This window comes from Heloderma suspectum, chromosome 5, assembly GCF_057233095.1.
Source record: "Heloderma suspectum isolate Gila_16-S chromosome 5, 16-S_ref, whole genome shotgun sequence".
Taxonomy (NCBI): domain Eukaryota; kingdom Metazoa; phylum Chordata; class Lepidosauria; order Squamata; family Helodermatidae; genus Heloderma; species Heloderma suspectum.
The window spans coordinates 24376760-24395642 of record NC_139462.1 but is presented as its reverse complement, the minus strand read 5'-3'; the positions used below and the strand labels follow the sequence as shown (position 1 = coordinate 24395642).

Sequence of the window (18883 nt, the reverse complement as noted above, 5' to 3'; positions counted from 1 at the left end):
ATGGAATTGGGGAATCCGGCAGCACCTATGGAGGTGACTGAGCCTGACAAAGTTCAGACAGTTAGGTCCAGTGGCTTTTGTGCTAGCCACAGGTAAAATCTGCTCTTTTCAAGAAAATCTGTCAAAGTAAAGAGCTGTAATTTTTTTTGTGTTTCCACATAAGTTTATGGAATTGGGGGATCTGGCAGCCCCTATGGAGCTGACTGAACCTGCCAAATTTCAGACAGTTAGATCGAGTGGCTTTTGTGCTAGCCATGCATAAATTTTCCTTTTCTCAAAGACTAAAACAAAAAGTAAAAAACTGTCAAGCCATACAGGGGATTAGAGATCCTAATCAGAAGATGTTTAAGGTGACCATTAGGAGGTCACTATCCCTAATCTCTGGTGTAGCTTTTTTTGGAAGTGCAACCCCCCCCCCTTTTCTGCTCTTCCATGCTCACTGTTGGGAGCTTGCTTGCAATGAAATTTTGAAGACGGAGGAGAAAGGGACAAAAAAGCCTCATGTGAAATACTGGTATTTCACACTGCATCTGATTTTACTACCCAAATTGGAAACTTTGGCTTCTGCAGAAGTTTAGTAGCTTCAGTACAGCAAAGGATCCAATCAGCCTCCACAAACTTCTTTCTCCCCCTCCATTTTAATTTCTCCTAAATAGCTGTAGGACTCAAATTATTCCAAAAGGAGGGTTAGAACTATGTGGCGTCATGATCGAACAACTGCAGAGGCTTTTAAATAGGTTCTACAGTTTTAAAAAAGCTAGAAAAAGCCCTCAGCCCTCACCTCATAAAGTTAATTTAAGTACATGTAATCCTTACAAACCCTTCATAGCCTCCCAAATTCCTCTGAAGAACTACCCCTCTGAAAGGAGCCACATGGCTTTTTCTCTACCCCCTGCCACAATGCATTTCCAATCACCATTCTTCTTTTCTTCTTCCTCCCCCTATCCTGTTCTTTCTTTCTCTTCTTTATTCCACCCAAAGCTTATCTTGAGGAATTCTTAAAGAGAAATTCTGAACTGTATTTGACTTTATACAAACAGACAAGAGGATTAGTTTTTCTCCTTCTCACTCAAGTCTTTGAGAAAAGTGGGTCCACATGGTTGCAGAGAAACAAATCTGGGGCTGTTTTGTTTGTCAGTTGCCGTTATCCAGCAATAGGAAGGGCTATAGCTCAGTGGTAGAGCACGTGCTTGGCATGCAGAAGGTCCCAGGTTCAATCCCCAGCATCTCCAGGTAGGGCTAGGAAAGAATCTGGCCTGAAATCCTAGAAAGCAACTGCTGCCATTCAGTGTCAACAATACTGGGCTAGTATTGACCCAGGGTATGACTCAGTATAAGGCAGCTTCCTATGTTACTATGATAAGAAAGCTTTAATAAAAACAGGATTTTGGGCTTTGTTTTTTAAGTGGAGGGGAGATAAATACTGTTAATTTATATAATCTATGTATGCCTACTCAGAAGCCCCATTATGTTTAATGAGGCTTTGCCTCAAGAGAAGTGTGCATGGGATTCCAGCACAGGTTACTTTTGTAGGGTAACAAAAATTTGCACCTTGATGTTCTGCATATTTACTCAGAAATAAGTCCTGCGTTGTGAACGTGGTACTTCAGGCTTAATACAGTGCCTACCCAATTCCGTCTAATGAATTGATTACCCTTTCAGCTCAGTTCTATGCATGTTTTGCCATTTGTGTGTGTGTGGGGGGGGGGGGTTGCATGAACTCTAGCTTCATTGGTGAGGGAAGGCACTTAGTACATGCTCAGAGCTTCTCCATAACTTAACCCTAGTTTTGAAAACAGACTCATTGGCTGAATCCTGGTGAAGTCTTGGCACAAATGAAGTTATGGGGAGGAAGATACAATGAGACCTTGTGCATAACAAGGAGGAGGTAGAGGAGAGTTGCACAAAACAAGACATCTGTTTTTATGAAGAGATGCTGGAGGATGGTAGGATGAGGAGGGATGGCTGCATAGAGGGGAATAGAATTGGTAGTGGGAGAATGTAAGTGCTCAGTGCTGAAAGAAAAGCATTCTGCATATGCTCAGAGGCACTCTATATTTAAGAACATAAGAAGAGCCGTGCTGCATCAGACCAAGGTCCATCTAGTCCAGCATTCTGTTCACAGTGGCCAACGAGATGCCCATAGGAAACTTACAAGCAGAACATGAGTGCAATAGCACCTTCCCACCCATGTTCCCCTGCTGCTAACATTGGTGACATGTAAATAAATTCTAGTATTTCTAAATTTTCATGCATGTATATCCTTCATGCACGTTTTTTGCCTGGGGGACACCTCTAATGACCTGTGCATTTTCATACAAACTTACCTAAAAACTATTGGGGAAGGGTGAAGGGAAGGGAAAGCAACTCCCTCCCTCCCCCAAATTGGAGAACTCCCCTTCCACATGAAGTGCTGCACCTATCCTTCTGAAACTTTGCTGGCTTCTTACTTAGGGACAACTCTAGGCTGTCTGTAATTTTCAGAACAATGGTCCACAAAGAAAATAGGGAGATAAGTATGTCCTCTTTTGGAGACCTCAAACTGTCAAGGCCACCCTTGCACAAAAATCCCTGTGGCTATCATTCTGAAATTTGGCAGACATGATCTTCTCTGATGCGGCAATGAATCCTGAAAATTTTATCCAATTCTTCCAAGTAATAAAGATGTTATTGGCAGTTCCCTTTAAAAGAAAATCAAAATATAAACCCTGCACCTATTTTTCTGACATTGAGAAGGTATCCCTCCTAGGAGGCTACTATGCCTGAAATTATCATCCAGTTCTGACCAAGAGGAAAAAGTTACAGTTTTTCTTTAATTTCCCATGGTAGTCAGAAGGAAACATAAAGACTCATTTTTCCAAATCTTGACTCAGGTTTGGTGCTGAGCTGAAATGGTCCGACTATAAATTGGCCAGAGCAGAAGCGGGATGTTTTCCAAAACACTGAATTGGGGTGTGAGTTGAAGTGGGGTGTGGGGGTCAGTGCACACTTCTTATGTATGTATGTATGTAATCTATAGGAAATTAGTGAACAAACAGACAACTTTAAGTGGGTCAGGTTATACTAATATGACATTGTAACAATATGGAAACACACACAATAACGTAAATAATCTATTTAGAATAGGGTTGTTGTTAGAACATTATAATTATACATATGGATACAATTGTACATATACTGGTAGATAACAGAAGCATCTGTATCACAGGTAGATACAAATTATTATTATTATACAAATTATAATTATCACAGTTTCTACAACTGTGGCCCTTTTTTGCACTTGTATGTAAACTATACACACATGCAAGCACACCACATGCACACACCACACACACACACACACACACACACACACACAGATATATATATATATATTAGGGGTGTGCTTAGACTCGCAAATCTGTGTTATGGGCCTGTGCCCCAGATCTTTTAAGAACCTAGCAACGCCCCTGCTCAGAACCCTCATGCCTTATCACAAACTGCTTGGAAATTCCCCTCAGATTCAAAAGTGGATTATCATGGGCATGGAGAGGTGCCGTTCAGGAAAGACGAGTCCAAAATTCCCCTTTGAATGTATGAAAGTGCCCTCAGTGGCAGCCATACTCTGGCTGTGTTTTACATATTTGATCACAGCCTTGTGGGTGCTGAACTGTTTTGAAAAGAGAGAGAGAATGAATATATATAATCAGCGTATCACAGAAAGCGTGTTTCCACTTTATAAAAAGGTAAAAGCATTTCTAAAAAGGTTACCAAGTCAGTTATGCATGAGGAGAAGGCTGATTCTCCTTTGGCATTTGCTTCCCATTGCTCTCGAGAGAGGAAACTTTATGACCAAACTATCAACCTTTTTTTTTAGGGCTGGCCACTTGTGGGCAACTTGTGGGCTGGCATTCAGAGGTGGGCAACTTGTGGTCCTCCAGGTGTTTTGTCCTACAACTCCCATCAGCCCTAGCCAGCATAGCCAATGGTGAGGGATCATGGGAGTTATAGGACAAAACACCTGGAAGATCACAAGTTGCCCACTTCTGATTTAAACAATTCCCACTAAAACTATACTTGGGATTGTTAATTTCTGTAATATATTTCAAGATACAAGACACATTTGAAAACAGACACTTGATAGAATCATCACGAAGAAGGGGACTTAGAGGTCATCTAGTCTAACCCCATTTGATGCAGGAAATTCAGAGCTAGAGCACCCCCAGCTGTCCAACCAAAATCTACCCTCCTGTATCTTAGTCCCATTAGGTCTACCTCTGCCCAGGGCAGCAAATAAGTCTTTGCCCTATTTTATCTGCACAACAAACTGGAGGGAAACAGACAGTGATGGTTTTACCAATTCTGACTACTATGATGGGAGCAGTTCTCTAAGGATTCAGGATAAAGATGTTTGAACTGGAGGTAAGAACCTTCAGCATATAAAGTACATGTTTTAATACTGAGTTACCCTGATTCCCAAAAGGAGGTTCTCAGCATGCTAGGAGCAGACCAGGAAGCGGAGAAAGGCTTTTGTACAGATGGTGCTCAGCTAAGAGGTTGATATTGCAGTTAAAAGCTTGTGAAACTGAAAATAGCTGTTCGGGAGAACAGCCTCTGTTTCCCATTTTAAGCAGTTACATAGATAGGGATGATTCACAAGCAGATGGGTTAGTTCCTTTCCAGATGGAATGTACTTTCGGATCGAGCAGTCTGTTCCTTTAATATCACAGGATCCTATGCAGAAGTGGGGCGGGCGGGGCGGGGACAAACAGAATTTTTACAGGAAGACCTGAAGGCTTTCAATGGAAATTCTAGTCCCTGAAGAACAGCAGAGACAAGTATAATGAGGACGATCCTTCAATTCATAAATCATTCACATGCTTTTCTTCCTAGCTGCTGAACTACAGCAATCCTTTCTTTATCTTAATTACACTTGCTAGGATGCATTTGTAGATGCACTAGGCAGAGTGTGGATGTTCCACTGAATTTTCATTAGTGGGGAGGGCCATAGCTCAGTGGTGGGACACCTGCTTTGCATGCAGAAGGTTCCTGGTTTGATCCCCAGCATCTCCAGTAGTGCTGGAAAAACTCCTGCCTGAAATTCTAGAGAGCCGCTGCCAGTCGGTGTTGACAATACTGGGCTAGGTGGACCAAGAGCCCGAGTCAGTATAAGGCAGCTTCCTATGCTCCTATGACAGATCTACAATGCTGTCCTGAGTAGCACCTTTGGCCAAAGGAAGTGTGGGTCTCAAGCTGTTCTCTGCAGCAGCAGTGCGTATGCCACAGATAGCCAAGACACATGAGGACACAGAAACCTCAGGTGTCATACAATGAGTCTCTTTCTTCTTCAGCTGACAAGTGACTGGCTTCCGATAGATTACAGCAGCCCCCTTTGGTCATCAGATACAAACACAGTTAGAGCTTCAGCTCTGTAGGCCTCTACAAAGGGACCTATTGGTTCCCCCATCAGCTTTTGCGGGCTCCAGCAATGAATAAACTGGTAGCCATTCACCCAGTGCAGGAGGCTTTTTGCTGGTTATTTTCAGTGCTGTATGTATGCATGCTTCAATTCTGTGGGAATTATAGGAAAAGTACAGAGTGCAGCATTGGCTTTAAAATTTGGTTCCCTGACAATGGCCTGGTTTGCACATAAAGCTAAGCCAGGATTTAGCACAAGAGGTTTCTATAAGAGTAAGCACCTTGTGGCGGGCCAAACTGCATGTTACACTGAAGATAAAACATGCAACTGCTCTTCGACTTTTGCATTACTCACAAATAAGCATGCAGGTGCCCAATATGGATCAGGACCACTGTGTGCAAGAAGGAGATGTTTGAACTTCCCCTCCCCTCCCAATATTTTATGCACACACATACTGGATGTAAAAAAAAAAGAACAAAAAACTCCATTGGCACCAATAGAGGATTTTTCTCGCATTTTAAACCTTGGGGCGGGTATCAGGAGGGGAGCACATGGCGGGAAAGTTTGAGCACTCCCTCCTTGTGCACAGTGCTCCCAATCCATATTAGGGACCAACATGCTTACTTGTGAGTTATTAAAAAGCAGAGGGGTAGTTGTACGCTCTGTCTTTAATGGAAAGTGCAGTTTGACCCTATGATACCCAGCAGTTTCCCAACCTCTGAAATTGAGTTTTTATACAACCTTTATACAACACTTAAGGCTTCCTAACATAGTTGTCAAATTAGCAATCCTCTATGCGCGGGGGAAGATCAGGACCACACACCACCACCTCTCCCACACCCAATCCCTTGACACACATGATGAGGGTCTAAAGCGAGGGTCTCCAATGTGACACCCACAGGTGCCACTGCACCCACAAAGCCAGGCTGAGATGCCCGCCAGGATCTCCCCCTCCACAAGTGAATGGGGCAATTTCCCCATTCAGTTGTGTAGGAGGGAAAAGCCCACTCAGCTGAAGAACAGCTGGAGGGGAGGAAAGACCACTCTCCACCTTGGGGCAATAGGCTCCGGCCCCCCACCAGCCGTTTATCAGCAGGGGATTTTCCCCTCCCTATTCAAGTGAATGGGGGAATCACTCCATTTACATGCATGGAGAGGAAAAAAGCCTGCCTTGGGCCAGAACATCTTGAGGGGACAGAAGCCCTCTGTCCCATCAAGGACCCTTGGGCAACAGCCTGGATGGGTGGGCTTCTCACTGTCTCAAGCCAATTTTTAGCAGAGTATTTTTCCCCCCTCCCTATTCAAGTGAATGAGGGAATCACTCAATTCACTTGAAGAGGAAGGAAAAAAGCCTGCCTTGGCCCAGAATGGCTTCCAGGGGGATGAGGCCCATAGCCCCATCCAGAACCCCCTGCAGCAACAGGCTCCTGGGTGGGGGTAGGCCCCTCCTCCTCAACTGAAGCCAATTTTTGCAGGGCAGCTTCTCCTCTCACCCATGCAAATGAATGGAGAGATTGCTCCATTCACTTGACTAGGGGGGAAGAGAGAAAGAGACGAGTTCAAGGGTGTGTGTGTGTGTGTGTGTGTAGGGAGAAGAAAGGAGCCAGTGAGAGAGAGAAAAGAGAAATCAAAGAGGAGCCAGAGAGAGAGAGAGAGAGAAGCCAGAGTGAGATAGCATTCATATGGGGGGGATGAGTTCCCAAGATTTTTGTGATTGCCCCCACCCCTCACAGCAGCTAATTTGTGGTGGTACCCAGCACATAATTTCAAAATTCCAAATGTCCCACAGGCCCAAACAGGCCCCATATGTCCCTGCTTTAAGGGACAGCTTACATGCTACTTTCGGAAGTTTCCTTGATTAGCTAGAGGCCTATTAGGTCAAGCCACATAAAATGTGATTACAAGCGCTCACAGCTTATATTTATATGCCTGTTCTGTCGGCTCAGGACATACACACACACATATTTGTACTAGCCCACCACTGAAAATAAGCAACCCTACCTATGATGATGGAGCAATTATTAACAGTTTTTGCCTGAATGTACAAACTCACAGACATGATTCATCCAAGATATAAATAACATTGGCTGCTTTCCTTCAGAAATTATGCCCATTTACAAACTTGACCAACATTATGATATAAAAAGACTGCATCCATTTGTATCTATGGAAAAACAGTTTGATTTGTTTTTTTCAAAAAAACAATTTAATCAATATCCATCTCTATGCCCAACAGGCTCGCCATCAAAGTATTAATTGTTTCCTCAGTCCAGCCAAATGTATTTCCACTCACTGATGTTTTCTTGCTGCTGTTACTGCCCTTCTCTCAAAAGAAATCTGTGTCACACACTTCATCTGGTTCTGTTCAGCTCCCTCTCCAAATTCTCAGACCACAAGTATCAATTAAAAGTAAAACACACCTTTAAAAAGAACCCAAATCAACTAATACCAACCCTAGAAGTCCCTCCCCTCCCATGTTTTTTAAAAAGGTGCACTTGGGTCTTAAATAAACTGCTACTAGAGGGAAGGACTTGGTCGCAGATGATGGAATCGCCACAGCAGGTAGAAACGATGATGGTGACTATTTGCCTTGCTCACTTCTTTCACATCTTCTCCTACTCCCAAGTTTATTCAAAATGGCACCTGTGAGTGGAGGGACCATGGTCCCAGCTGATGGAGAAGCCATATCAGGTGATGATGGTGACAGACTTGCTCGCTTCCCTTTGTCTCCTGCTCACATGACAGTGAGTTCTATACAGGTTGCTGTGAGGTACAAAAGGCCTAATCCAGGCAGGTGGAAATGGCAGAAACAACAACACTTCACCTCACTTCTCGCCCTTTCCTTGTTCACAGGGCCAGGGTTGGCTGACGGAAAGGGGGGTCCTTAAGCAAGATGCCATTAGTGGGGGGGTTGCTACTTCCTCTTCCTTTGGGCAGTTCCTCTTCCAGCCACCCCCCTTTTTCCTTCCTTCCTTCCTTCCTTCCTTCCTTCCTTCCTTCCTTCCTGTTGTTCCTGCTTCTGCTGTGTGTTGTTGGAGTAGGGGACGCCCTTGAACCTATCACACTGAATTGGTAGCTCTGACGTTCTCTTGGTGGTAAAATGTGACGTGGTTAGAATGGCTAGGAAACTTAGGATACTTTTAAACTATTAAGGGTGCAGCATTCCCCAGCCACCCATGCTGGCTGGGGAATGCTGGGAGTTGTAGGACTTGTTTCTGTCTAAACATGCATAGGGTTGTGCCCTAAGAAGATGCAATGTAGAGCCTGGCTATATACATATATATCGTATTGGTTTTATTAGTAGTTGCTGTCAATTATTCTTATTCAAACTGCTGCTAATTTTGTATTCATATTTCGCTGTCTTGATTAATGTTCTTTATTCGCATTGCACTGCCTTGTTGATTGCACTGGACTGCCTGGGTAGATTTTATTTTATACTCTTACGTAGGCACTTATACTCACAGCATTAGTTCCTTAATATCCCTGTATTGAGCACTGAGTATCAATAAGTTGTTTAGTTTGCTGTAGTTATAATTCTGAGTCTGTGATCCTCGTCCCTGGTTCAGTCTTACCCACTGGGGGGAACGTCAAACCCAAATTAACACGCTGCAGGGAGAAGTTGCTTCTAAATCATCTCCATGAATGGAGGAGGCACCCAGTGCTAACTGGTGAAGCAGCAACGGGTAGAGTTGCTGATGGCAACAGCTTGCCTCCCTGCTCCCTCTGAATTGCTAACACATACCTTCCAGATAGAAAAGTTCTCATGATTCTTCTCTGTAAGCTCCTGACTTGTAGAATCATAGAACAGTAGTGTTGGAAGGGGCCTATAAGACCGTCGAGTTCAACCCCTCACATGAGTACATCGCTCTTTTGAGTGAACAGAGGCAATGAGTTACATTTGATAGTCCTGCTGGATCAAAGAATTACCTCCGGTACCCTGTGCAATGTAGTGCATATTTTGCAAATATATACTAGCAAAATACCCAGCATTATGATGAGGGAGGTGTAGGGAGGGACAGAACCCCGGGGTGTGTGGGGCGAGATCACAAGGGCCTCAGGGGTGTGTGTGGAGTTATACAGTATATACCAGCTTTCCCCAACATGGTGCTGTCCAGATGTTTTGGAGTACAACTCCTAGGATTCCTGACCATTGGTCATGCTGCCTGGGGTTGATGGGAGTTGAAGTCCAAAATATATTGAGGGCACTAGGTTGAGGAAAGCTGTTCTAGTCCATCCTTCAAATTCAAAACTCCAAGGACAGGGTACAATTGATAAAAATGTTACAATAAAAGCATAAAAACCAAGATTAAAAAGACACAGAAACAGCAGGCATAAATCCAATGCAATCCAGTAGAGTTATATCATTAAACTAAAAACAGTGGTTGGTTCCAAGGGCTCAGAAAACAACATACCTGGCTTGCTTCCTTCCCTTTCATGGCCTAGTTGCCCCTTGGTGTTCACGCCACATGTATATACTTCCCCATCCTCCAGCAAGAAAATAGAATGGTTTTCACCACAAGCCACTTCTTTGACACTCCTCTCATGAATGAACCCACTGGTCCGAGGCTCTGGGATAATAGCCTGGAGAGCACTACTTGCCCCGGGATGTCCAAAAGCCCAATATCCCCAACATAACATCTTCTCTTGTTTTAGCAAGACATGTAGCTTGATTGTTTCCTGAGGGAGAAAAAAAGAAGGGAGGAACCATCAAAAATTAGGAATCACCTACAGACCAGACGACGGCAATAGGAAGTTACACCAGTGAAGGAAGCCATTTCCTGTCTGACACTATCTCCATCCTGAGAGCAAGGGAACTATGGTTCTTTTTGTGGCCTCCAGTTCATGGAATAGCCATCCTAGGGATGCCCATCCATCTTCAAAACTTTATGCCCTTTGCTGAGTCGTGAAAAGCCCTTTTTTTATTTAGGAAGGCATTTCAACATGTGGCACTATTACAGCTTTTATTATTTACTAGCAAACAGACCTGGCTTCACACGGGCTGAAATAGCCCTCAGTTTGATGCAGGGAAGCCTTCAAACAGACTTACACAGCTGGCAGAGTTGGACAAGTTGTGCCTGCCCCATGGGAGAGAAGCCATGCCTGCTGGCACCCCTGAGGGAGGGGTCTGTCCACTCCTTTCCTGAGGGGTGGGGCTGTCCCACAGCAGTGGGGAGGGGCAGGCATATAGCTCTGTCCCTCAACCTACTAATCTCCCCTGACTTTAAACTGTATAGACCACAAAGTGATGTGCTGGTTAGAGAAGTCTCCCCGTAGGGGTTGAAGATAACTGCCTCAACCATGTGGACATATTTAAACTAATTAAAATTAATTAATGCATGTAAAAAACGCAATAACCCCAAAGTGCACACCCATCAATGTGTACGCCAAGCTTCATGTGTCTAGATTTCAGGGTCTTGGCACTATGGCGCTGATGGATGGACAGACACATATCCCCTATTATTATAGACACTATCCATTTCTAATAACAAGAATTGCTATTGCTGGCATCCTTTCCAACAGTGGCCAGCCAGATTGTTACAGATTTGGGTCTTTGCTGAGTGTTATCAACCTATAGTTCCAGTATTTAGGAAGCCTTTGGCTGCCAGTTAACCTCCCATAGCTGATCAATATACTTCAAACAACACGCACACCAAAAATTGTTTTAGGTGGATTCAATTTCGGTTCTGTACTAACAAGACTTAGGAAAGGAATTTTTTTAAATCCATTTTTCATTTTTATTAGAAATATACTTATAGCATCACATTAGAATATATTGTGCAAATGAAAACATTTTTGTTGTTAAACAGAGCATTGCTAAAGATCCTTAGATTTTAATAGCTCAAAAAGGAAATAGAATTTCTTAAACATTTCTTGTTCTTAAGACTTTTAGTCCTAATATCTTTAAAAGGAGAGATCGCGTTCTAAGTACCAAGTTCTCCATTCAGTACTGAATAGGCTATTCAGCTGACAGGTACACAGCCCTGGTGAGCTTCCAATAAGAAGCTCCTGCAAACTTAAATCAGCACATAATTATATATTTTTAATAGAAATTACTTCATAGCTAATATTGTCTACTGTCTCATAAATTAGGGCTCACAGTCTTAAGTACTGCATTGTTATTAAACATTCCTGAAAAATTAGAATGTACAAAAAAGTCTTATAAGTACACCTTTCAGGCTAGACAAGATCAGTTTTGAATTATACATTTGAGAAGGTAACTCCTTACTCAAAATTTGCTAATTAAACTTAGGGTGCAATCTTATGCATGTTTAGACAGAAAAAAGACTTGCAACTCCAGCATACCCCAGACAGCCATGCTGGGATTGTGTCATTAAGTCTATAAATTCTTCTAGGCATCTGTAGATCAAGCTTTTTGATGTATATACCTTTCATAATATTTTTCATAATTTTTTTTTGCTCATTAACTGATAAGCAAAACTAAGTTGTGAGCTAGAATAAAACACTCTCACACCTGTTCATTACTTAAACAACATTTTGGCCCAAGTGATAGGGCTTTAACTCAGTATTTTCTCTTTGGATACCATCCAGGTCAACTTGACCATTATTTTTTATGCCAGTTACCCAGAATTCATTGTGAACCTGTATCTTCCCTTTAATACAATTACTACTTTGTACTTATTTCTATTTTCAAATTTTTCATTATTTATTATTAAACATTTGGTATTTGCATTTTGTGATAAGAGATCTTATATTGTTTTAAGAGAGGTAGGTTAGCATTTTTTCAATAGTCTTCCAGCAAGTCCAATAAGCAAGATCAACTATTTCCTAAAATCCAGGACAAGATACTTCCAGGAAACCCACAAGAAGGGCATGAAGGCAACAGCACCCAGACCAATGGTCTATTTCCAGAAGTTGGTATTTAGCAGTATATTGACTCTGAACATGGAGGTTCTTTGAGGTTTTTTTATAGCAGTTTTAATTTTTCACGTTAAAATTTATGATGTTTATATTTTAATCTCTTTAAATGTCTGTGTATATCCCCACAGGTTTGGAAGTTATTAAGTTATTTGTTGGGAGACAAATTCTGCAAAACATGGCCCCTCCAGGAAATTCCTGACTTGTGTGGCGGATAACTTCCTCCTACAGAAAGTAGAGGAAGGAACTAGAGGATCGGCTATCCTTGACTTGATCCTAACCAACAGAGATGACTTAGTGGATAAAGTAGCAGTTACAGGAACTCTGGGGGAAAGCGACCATGTTGTACTTGAGTTCTTGGTTCTAAGGGAAGCAAAAGCCGAGTGTAGTCAAATGCGTACCCTGGATTTTAGGAAAGCTAATTTTCATAAACTCAGAACAATGATCAGTAAGGTCCCATGGCAAGCGACGCTAACGAGAAAAGGAGTCCAAGATGGGTGGGAGCTTTTAAAAAAGGAAATTCTCAAGGCACAATCACAAGCAATTCCAACAAGAAGAAAAGGTGGAAGACAACAGAAGAAGCCAATGTGGCTTCACAAAAAGCTTAGGGATGACCTGAAAACAAAAAAGGACACATATAGGAAGTGGAAAGAAGGCCAAGTAACAAAGGAAGAGTACAGGCAGATAGCACAGAATTACAGGGATGGCGTCAGGAAGGCTAAAGCGGAGAATGAGCTGAGGTTAGCGAGGGATGTTAAAAACAACAAAAAGGCTTTCTTCAGCTACGTGCATAGTAAAAGGCAGAGGAAAGAAATGGTGGTTAAGCTATTAAATAAGGATGGCAAAACGATAACAGATGACAAAGAAAAGGCAGAGGTGCTCAATTCCTACTTTGGCTCAGTCTTCTCCCAAAAGAGGGTCTATGACCCCCCTGGCAAAGGCGAAGTACAGGCTGAAGGGGCAGGATTGCAGCTTGAGATCGACAGGCATATGGTCAAGGAACACCTCATTACTTTGAATGAGTTCAAGTCTCCAGGGCCAGATGAACTGCATCCTAGAGTCATAAAGGAACTGGCAGAAGAACTCTCAAAACCGCTGTCTATTCCCTTTGAGAAATCATGGAGGACGGGGGAAGTGCCAGATGAGGGCTAACGTTGTCCCTATCTTGAAAAAGGGTAAAAAGGAGGAACCTGGGAACTACAGACCAGTCCAGTCTGACATCAATCCCTGGGAAAATTCTGGAGCAGATCATAAAGCAATCCATCTGGAAGCACCTTGACAACAATGCCGTGATTACTTGAAGCCAACATGGATTTGTCAAAAACAAGTCCTGCCAGACAAATCTGATCTCATTTTTTGATCAAGTAACCTCCCTTGTAGACCGTGGGAATGCTGTAGACATCATATACCTCGACTTCAGCAAAGCTTTCGACAAAGTGCCCCATGGTATCCTGATGAGCAAACTAGCTCGAAGTGGGCTAGATGAAACAACGATCCGGTGGATCCACAGTTGGCTACAGAATCGGACTCAAAGAGTGCTTATCAATGGGACCTTCTCAAACTGGGGAGAGGTAACGAATGGGGTACCGCAGGGCTCAGTCCTGGGCCCAGTGCTCTTCAACATTTTTATGAATGACTTGAAGGAGGAGGTGCAGGGAATGCTGATCAAATTTGCAGATGACACAAAATTGGGAGGGATTGCGAATACTTTGGAAGACAGAAACAAAATTCAAAGTGATCTGGATAGTCTGGAGCGCTGGGCAGAAAACAACAGAATGGCATTTAATAGGGATAAATGCCAAGTTCTGCACCTAGGAAAAAGAAAACAAATGCACAGTTACAAGATGGGGGATACGTGGCTCAACCACACTACGAGCGAGAAGGATCTTGGAATTGTTGTCGATCACAAGCTGAATATGAGCCAACAATGTGATGTGGCTGCAAAAAAGGCAAATGCTATTTTGGGCTGCATTCATAGAAGCATCGCTTCCAAATCCTGGGAAGTACTAGTTCCCCTCTACTCAGCACTGGTTAGGCCTCATCTGGAGTACTGTGTCCAGTTCTGGGCACCACACTTTAAGAAGGATGCAGACAAACTGGAGAGGGTTCAGAGGAGGGCAACAAAGATGATCAGGGGACTGGAAACAAAGCCCTATGAAGAGAGACTGAAAGAACTGGGCATGTTTAGCCTTGAGAAGAGAAGACTGAGGGGAGATATGATAGCACTCTTCAAGTACTTGAAAGGTTGTCACAGAGAAGAAGGCCAGGATCTCTTCTTGATCATCCCAGAGTGCAGGACACGGAATAATGGGCTCAAGTTACAGGAAGCCAGATTCCGGCTGAACATCAGGAAAAACTTCCTGAGTGTCAGAGCAATACAACAATGGAACCAATTACCTGGGGAGGTGGTGGGCTCTCCCACACTGGAGGCCTTCAAGACGAGGCTGGACAGCCATTTGTCAGGGATGCTCTGACTTGGATTCCTGCATTGAGCAGGGGGTTGGACTCGTTGGCCTTGTAGGCCCCTTCCAACCCTACTATTCTATGATTCTATGATTCTATAAGTCTGGGAAATAAATAAACCCACCATATAAGCAGAAGTCAACTCATATACCACACCCTACTGTCCTTTCCACTGAATTCCCACAGACAGACAGACTGTTGACAAAGCAGTTTTCAAAGATCTCCAAAGCTGCAAGCCTATACCTACTTTCCTGGGAGTACACCCCATTGAACTTAATGGGAATTCTGAGTAGACGTGTATAAGACTCTGCAAACAAACAAACAAATAAATAAGAACAGCCATGATCAGCTTTTCTTAAAGAAAAGTTGTTCTATATTTTCCTCCATTTATCAGTTGGCCTGACAGGGGGGTGTTACTAAGTTATATGTCATGAGGAGTGGTTGGACAAACACTCTCAGGATATTCTACCCAGGAGCAGAAACTACTCAACGATCCATAGCCCATCACTGAACTACACTTCCCCTGCAACCTGAGGAATGAAGTCATGACAACTAAAAATTGATTTACTTTGTGGTGAAAACACATTTTCAAAAACAGACCTAATGAACACAAAGAAGTTTGTTGTGGCAGATTTATTGTGGTAAAACTTTCATGGTCTAGAGCAGCTTTCCTCAACCTGGTGCCCTCCAGCCTATTTTGATTTCAACTCCCATCAACCCCACTCAGCATACTCAGGAACGCTAGGAGTTGTAGCCCAAAACATCTGGAGAGCACCAGGTTGGGAAGGCTAGAGTACATATCTGATGAAGAACAGGGAAGCTTACATCACATCATCATCATCTTTATTTTGGCTTCCTCCAACAAGTAGAGCATGGAATTTATGGTCCAATTTTATTCTCATAACAACTATGTGAGTGACTATCCAAGGGCACTCAGTGAGGTTGAATGGGGATTTGAACCCAGACCACCCCTGTCCTAGTCCAACATTTTCTCCACTACGCCATAGTACAATAAATCTGTTAGCATTTAAGGTAGCCTCATATTTAACAACTTATCTGGTAACTATATGTGACCAGCCCCTTCATGGATCACTGCCTTGTTGTGGCGAAGGGGCTTGCGTAACTCAGTGAAGCCATAAGCTGTGCCGTGCAGGGCCACCCAAGATGGACAGGTCATGGCAGAGAGTTCTGACAAAATGTGGTCCACTGGAGAAGGAAATGGCAACCCACTCCAGTATCCTTGCCAAGAAAACCCCATGGAACGTATCACAAGCCTAAAAGATATGACGCCGGAAGATGAGACCCTCAGGTCGGAAGGTGTCCAATATACTACTGGGGAAGAGCAGAGGGTATTTCCAAGTAGCGCCAGAAAGAGTGAAGCGGCTGGGCCAAAGCCGAAAGGACACTCAGCTGTGGATGTGTCTGGTGGTGAAAAGAAAATCCGAAGCAGATCATGAGCTGCTTCTTGCAAAATTTCAGCTTAAATTGAAGAACGTAGGGAAAACCACTAAACCATTCAGGTATGACCTAAATCATATCCCTGATGAATATACAGTGGAGGTGAGGAATAGATTTCAGGGATTAGACCTGATAGACAGAGTGCCTGAGGAACTATGGACGGAGGTCTGTAACATTGTTCAGGAGGCAGCAACAAAATCCATCCCAAAGAAAAAGAAATGCAAGAAAGCCAAGTGGCTGTCTGATGAGGCTTTACAAGTAGCTGAAGAAAGAAAGGAAGCGAAAAGCAAGGGAGAAAGGGGAAGATATATCCAACTCAATGCAGAGTTCCAGAGAAAAGCAAGGAGAGACAAGAAGGCCTTCTTAAATGAACAATGCAAAGAAATCGAGGAAAACAACAGAATGGGAAAGACTAGAGATCTCTTCAAGAAAATCGGAGATATCAAGGGAACGTTTTGTGCAAAGATGGGCATGATAAAGGACAAAGAAGGCAGGGACCTAACAGAAGCAGATGAGATTAAGAAGAGGTGGCAAGAATACACAGAAGAACTATACAGGAAAGATCTTCATGTCCCTGATAGCCATGATAGTGCGGCCACTGAACTTGAGCCGGACATCCTCGAGAGTGAAGTCAAGTGGGCCTTAGGAAGCATTACTAACAACAAAGCTAGTGGAGATGACAGTATTCCAGCTGAGCTATTTAAAATCCTAAAAGATTATGCTGTTAAAGTGCTGCATTCAATATGCCAACAAATGTGGAACACTCAACAGTGGCCGCAAGACTGGAAAAGGTCAGTTTACATTCCAATTCCAAAGAGGGGCAACGCCAAAGAGTGTTCAAACTACTGCACAATTGCGCTCATTTCACATGCCAGCAAGGTGATGCTCAAAATCCTACAAGCTAGGCTTCAGCAGTATGCGAACCGAGAAGTACCGGAAGTACAAGCTGGGTTTTGAAGAGGCAGAGGAACTAGAGATCAAATCGCCAACGTTCGCTGGATCATGGAGAAAGCAAGAGAATTCCAGAAAAACGTCTATTTCTGCTTCACTGACTACGCTAAAGCCTTTGATTGTGTGGATCACAACAAACTCTGGCAAATTCTTAAAGTGATGGGAGTACCAGACCACCTTACCTGTCTCCTGAGAAACCTGTACGAGGGTCAAGAAGCAACAGTAAGAACCAGACATGGAACAACCGAGTGGTTCAAAATTGGGAAAGGAGTACGACAAGGCTGCATATTGTCACCCTGCTTATTTAACTTATATGCAGAGTACATCATGAGAAACGCCGGGTTGGATGAATCACAGGTCGGAATTAAGATTGCCGGGAGAATTATCAACAACCTCCGATATGCAGACGATACCACCCTAATGGCAGAAAGCGAAGAGGATCTCAAGAGCCTCTTGTTGACGGTGAAAGAGGAGAGTGCAAAAGCTGGTTTGAAACTCAGCATTAAAAAAACTAAGATCATGGCATCTGGCCCCATCACTTCCTGGCATATAGAAGGGGAAGAAATGGAAGCAGTGACAGATTTTACTTTCTTGGGCTCCAAGATCACCGCAGACGGTGACTGTAGCCATGAAATTAAAAGACGCTTGCTCCTGGGGAGGAAAGCTATGGCAAACCTAGACAGCATAGTAAGAAGCAGAGACATCACCTTGCCGACAAAGGTCCGTCTAATCAAAGTTATGGTTTCCCAGTAGTAATGTATGGCTGTGAGAGCTGGACTATAAGGAAGGCTGAGCACCAAAGAATTGATGCTTTCCAACTGTGGTGCTGGAGAAGACTCTTACGAGTTCCCTGGACTGCAAGGAGGTCAAATCAGTCAATCCTAAAGGAAATCAACCCTGAGTGCTCATTGGAAGGACAGATACTGAAGCTGAAGCTCAAATATTTTGGCCACCTAATGTGAAGAGAAAACTCTCTGGAAAAGACCCTGATGCTGGGAAAGATTGGAGGCAAAAGGAGAAGGGGACGGCAGAGGATGAGATGGCTAGATAGCATCACCAATGCAATGAATATGAACTTGAGCACACTCCGGGAGAGAGCGCAGGACAGGAAGGCCTGGCGTGCTATGGTCCATGGGGTCACGAAGAGTCGGACACGACTGAACGACTGAACAACAACAACAACATGTGACCAGACATTCCATGTATTTATATCCAATACTAGTCTAACTTAAGTCCCATTCATTTCAATGGGGCGACTCTAAATATGACTAACCCTGGGTGCAACTCATGGAGTCTCTTCCTTCATAACCAACATGGAAACACAACAGACTGGCGGAGAGGAGACAACCATGCCTCCTGCTCCTCCAGCAGGCTTGATCAAAGTAAAAATTATTTACTAGCCTAGGAGGTTAGCAGTCAGTGTTTCCACGGAAGAAGGGGGTTCCCTCTTTCCTGGCCAAGATGGAAACACAGGCTTCTAGCCTCTTAGCAGGCTAGTAATTCTTTCTTCTTTTCCGCAGGCTAGTAATGTTTGTGGGCTTATTTAATGTGCCCAAAGAATCTGTTTTGTCATTGCTGAGACACACTCACACAGAAACTTTAATGAAGTAATCACTGCTGAGACACTTCCTCATGAGGTATAATGGATGGCAACTTTCATCTGTGGAGGAACTTAAAACTAAGGGAAGAGGCATCTTCTCAGCATCTTTCAAACAACAAAACACTTTGGGGTAAAAG

The 18883-nt window shown here is 43.4% G+C and overlaps 1 protein-coding gene across 5 annotated transcripts in view; it reads right to left on the bottom strand.

Moving 5' to 3' along the window:
* Positions 1 to 18883, bottom strand: part of HERC3 (HECT and RLD domain containing E3 ubiquitin protein ligase 3) — a 98423-nt gene that overhangs the window by 63821 nt on the left and 15719 nt on the right. For all 5 annotated transcript variants that reach the window (XM_084855622.1, XM_084855620.1, XM_084855618.1 and 2 more), the window contains exon 2: positions 9811 to 10075. In XM_084855622.1, the coding sequence (XP_084711748.1) occupies positions 9811 to 10036 (226 nt within the window). In that variant the 5' untranslated portion in view covers positions 10037 to 10075. The remainder of the gene's footprint in view (positions 1 to 9810; positions 10076 to 18883) is intronic.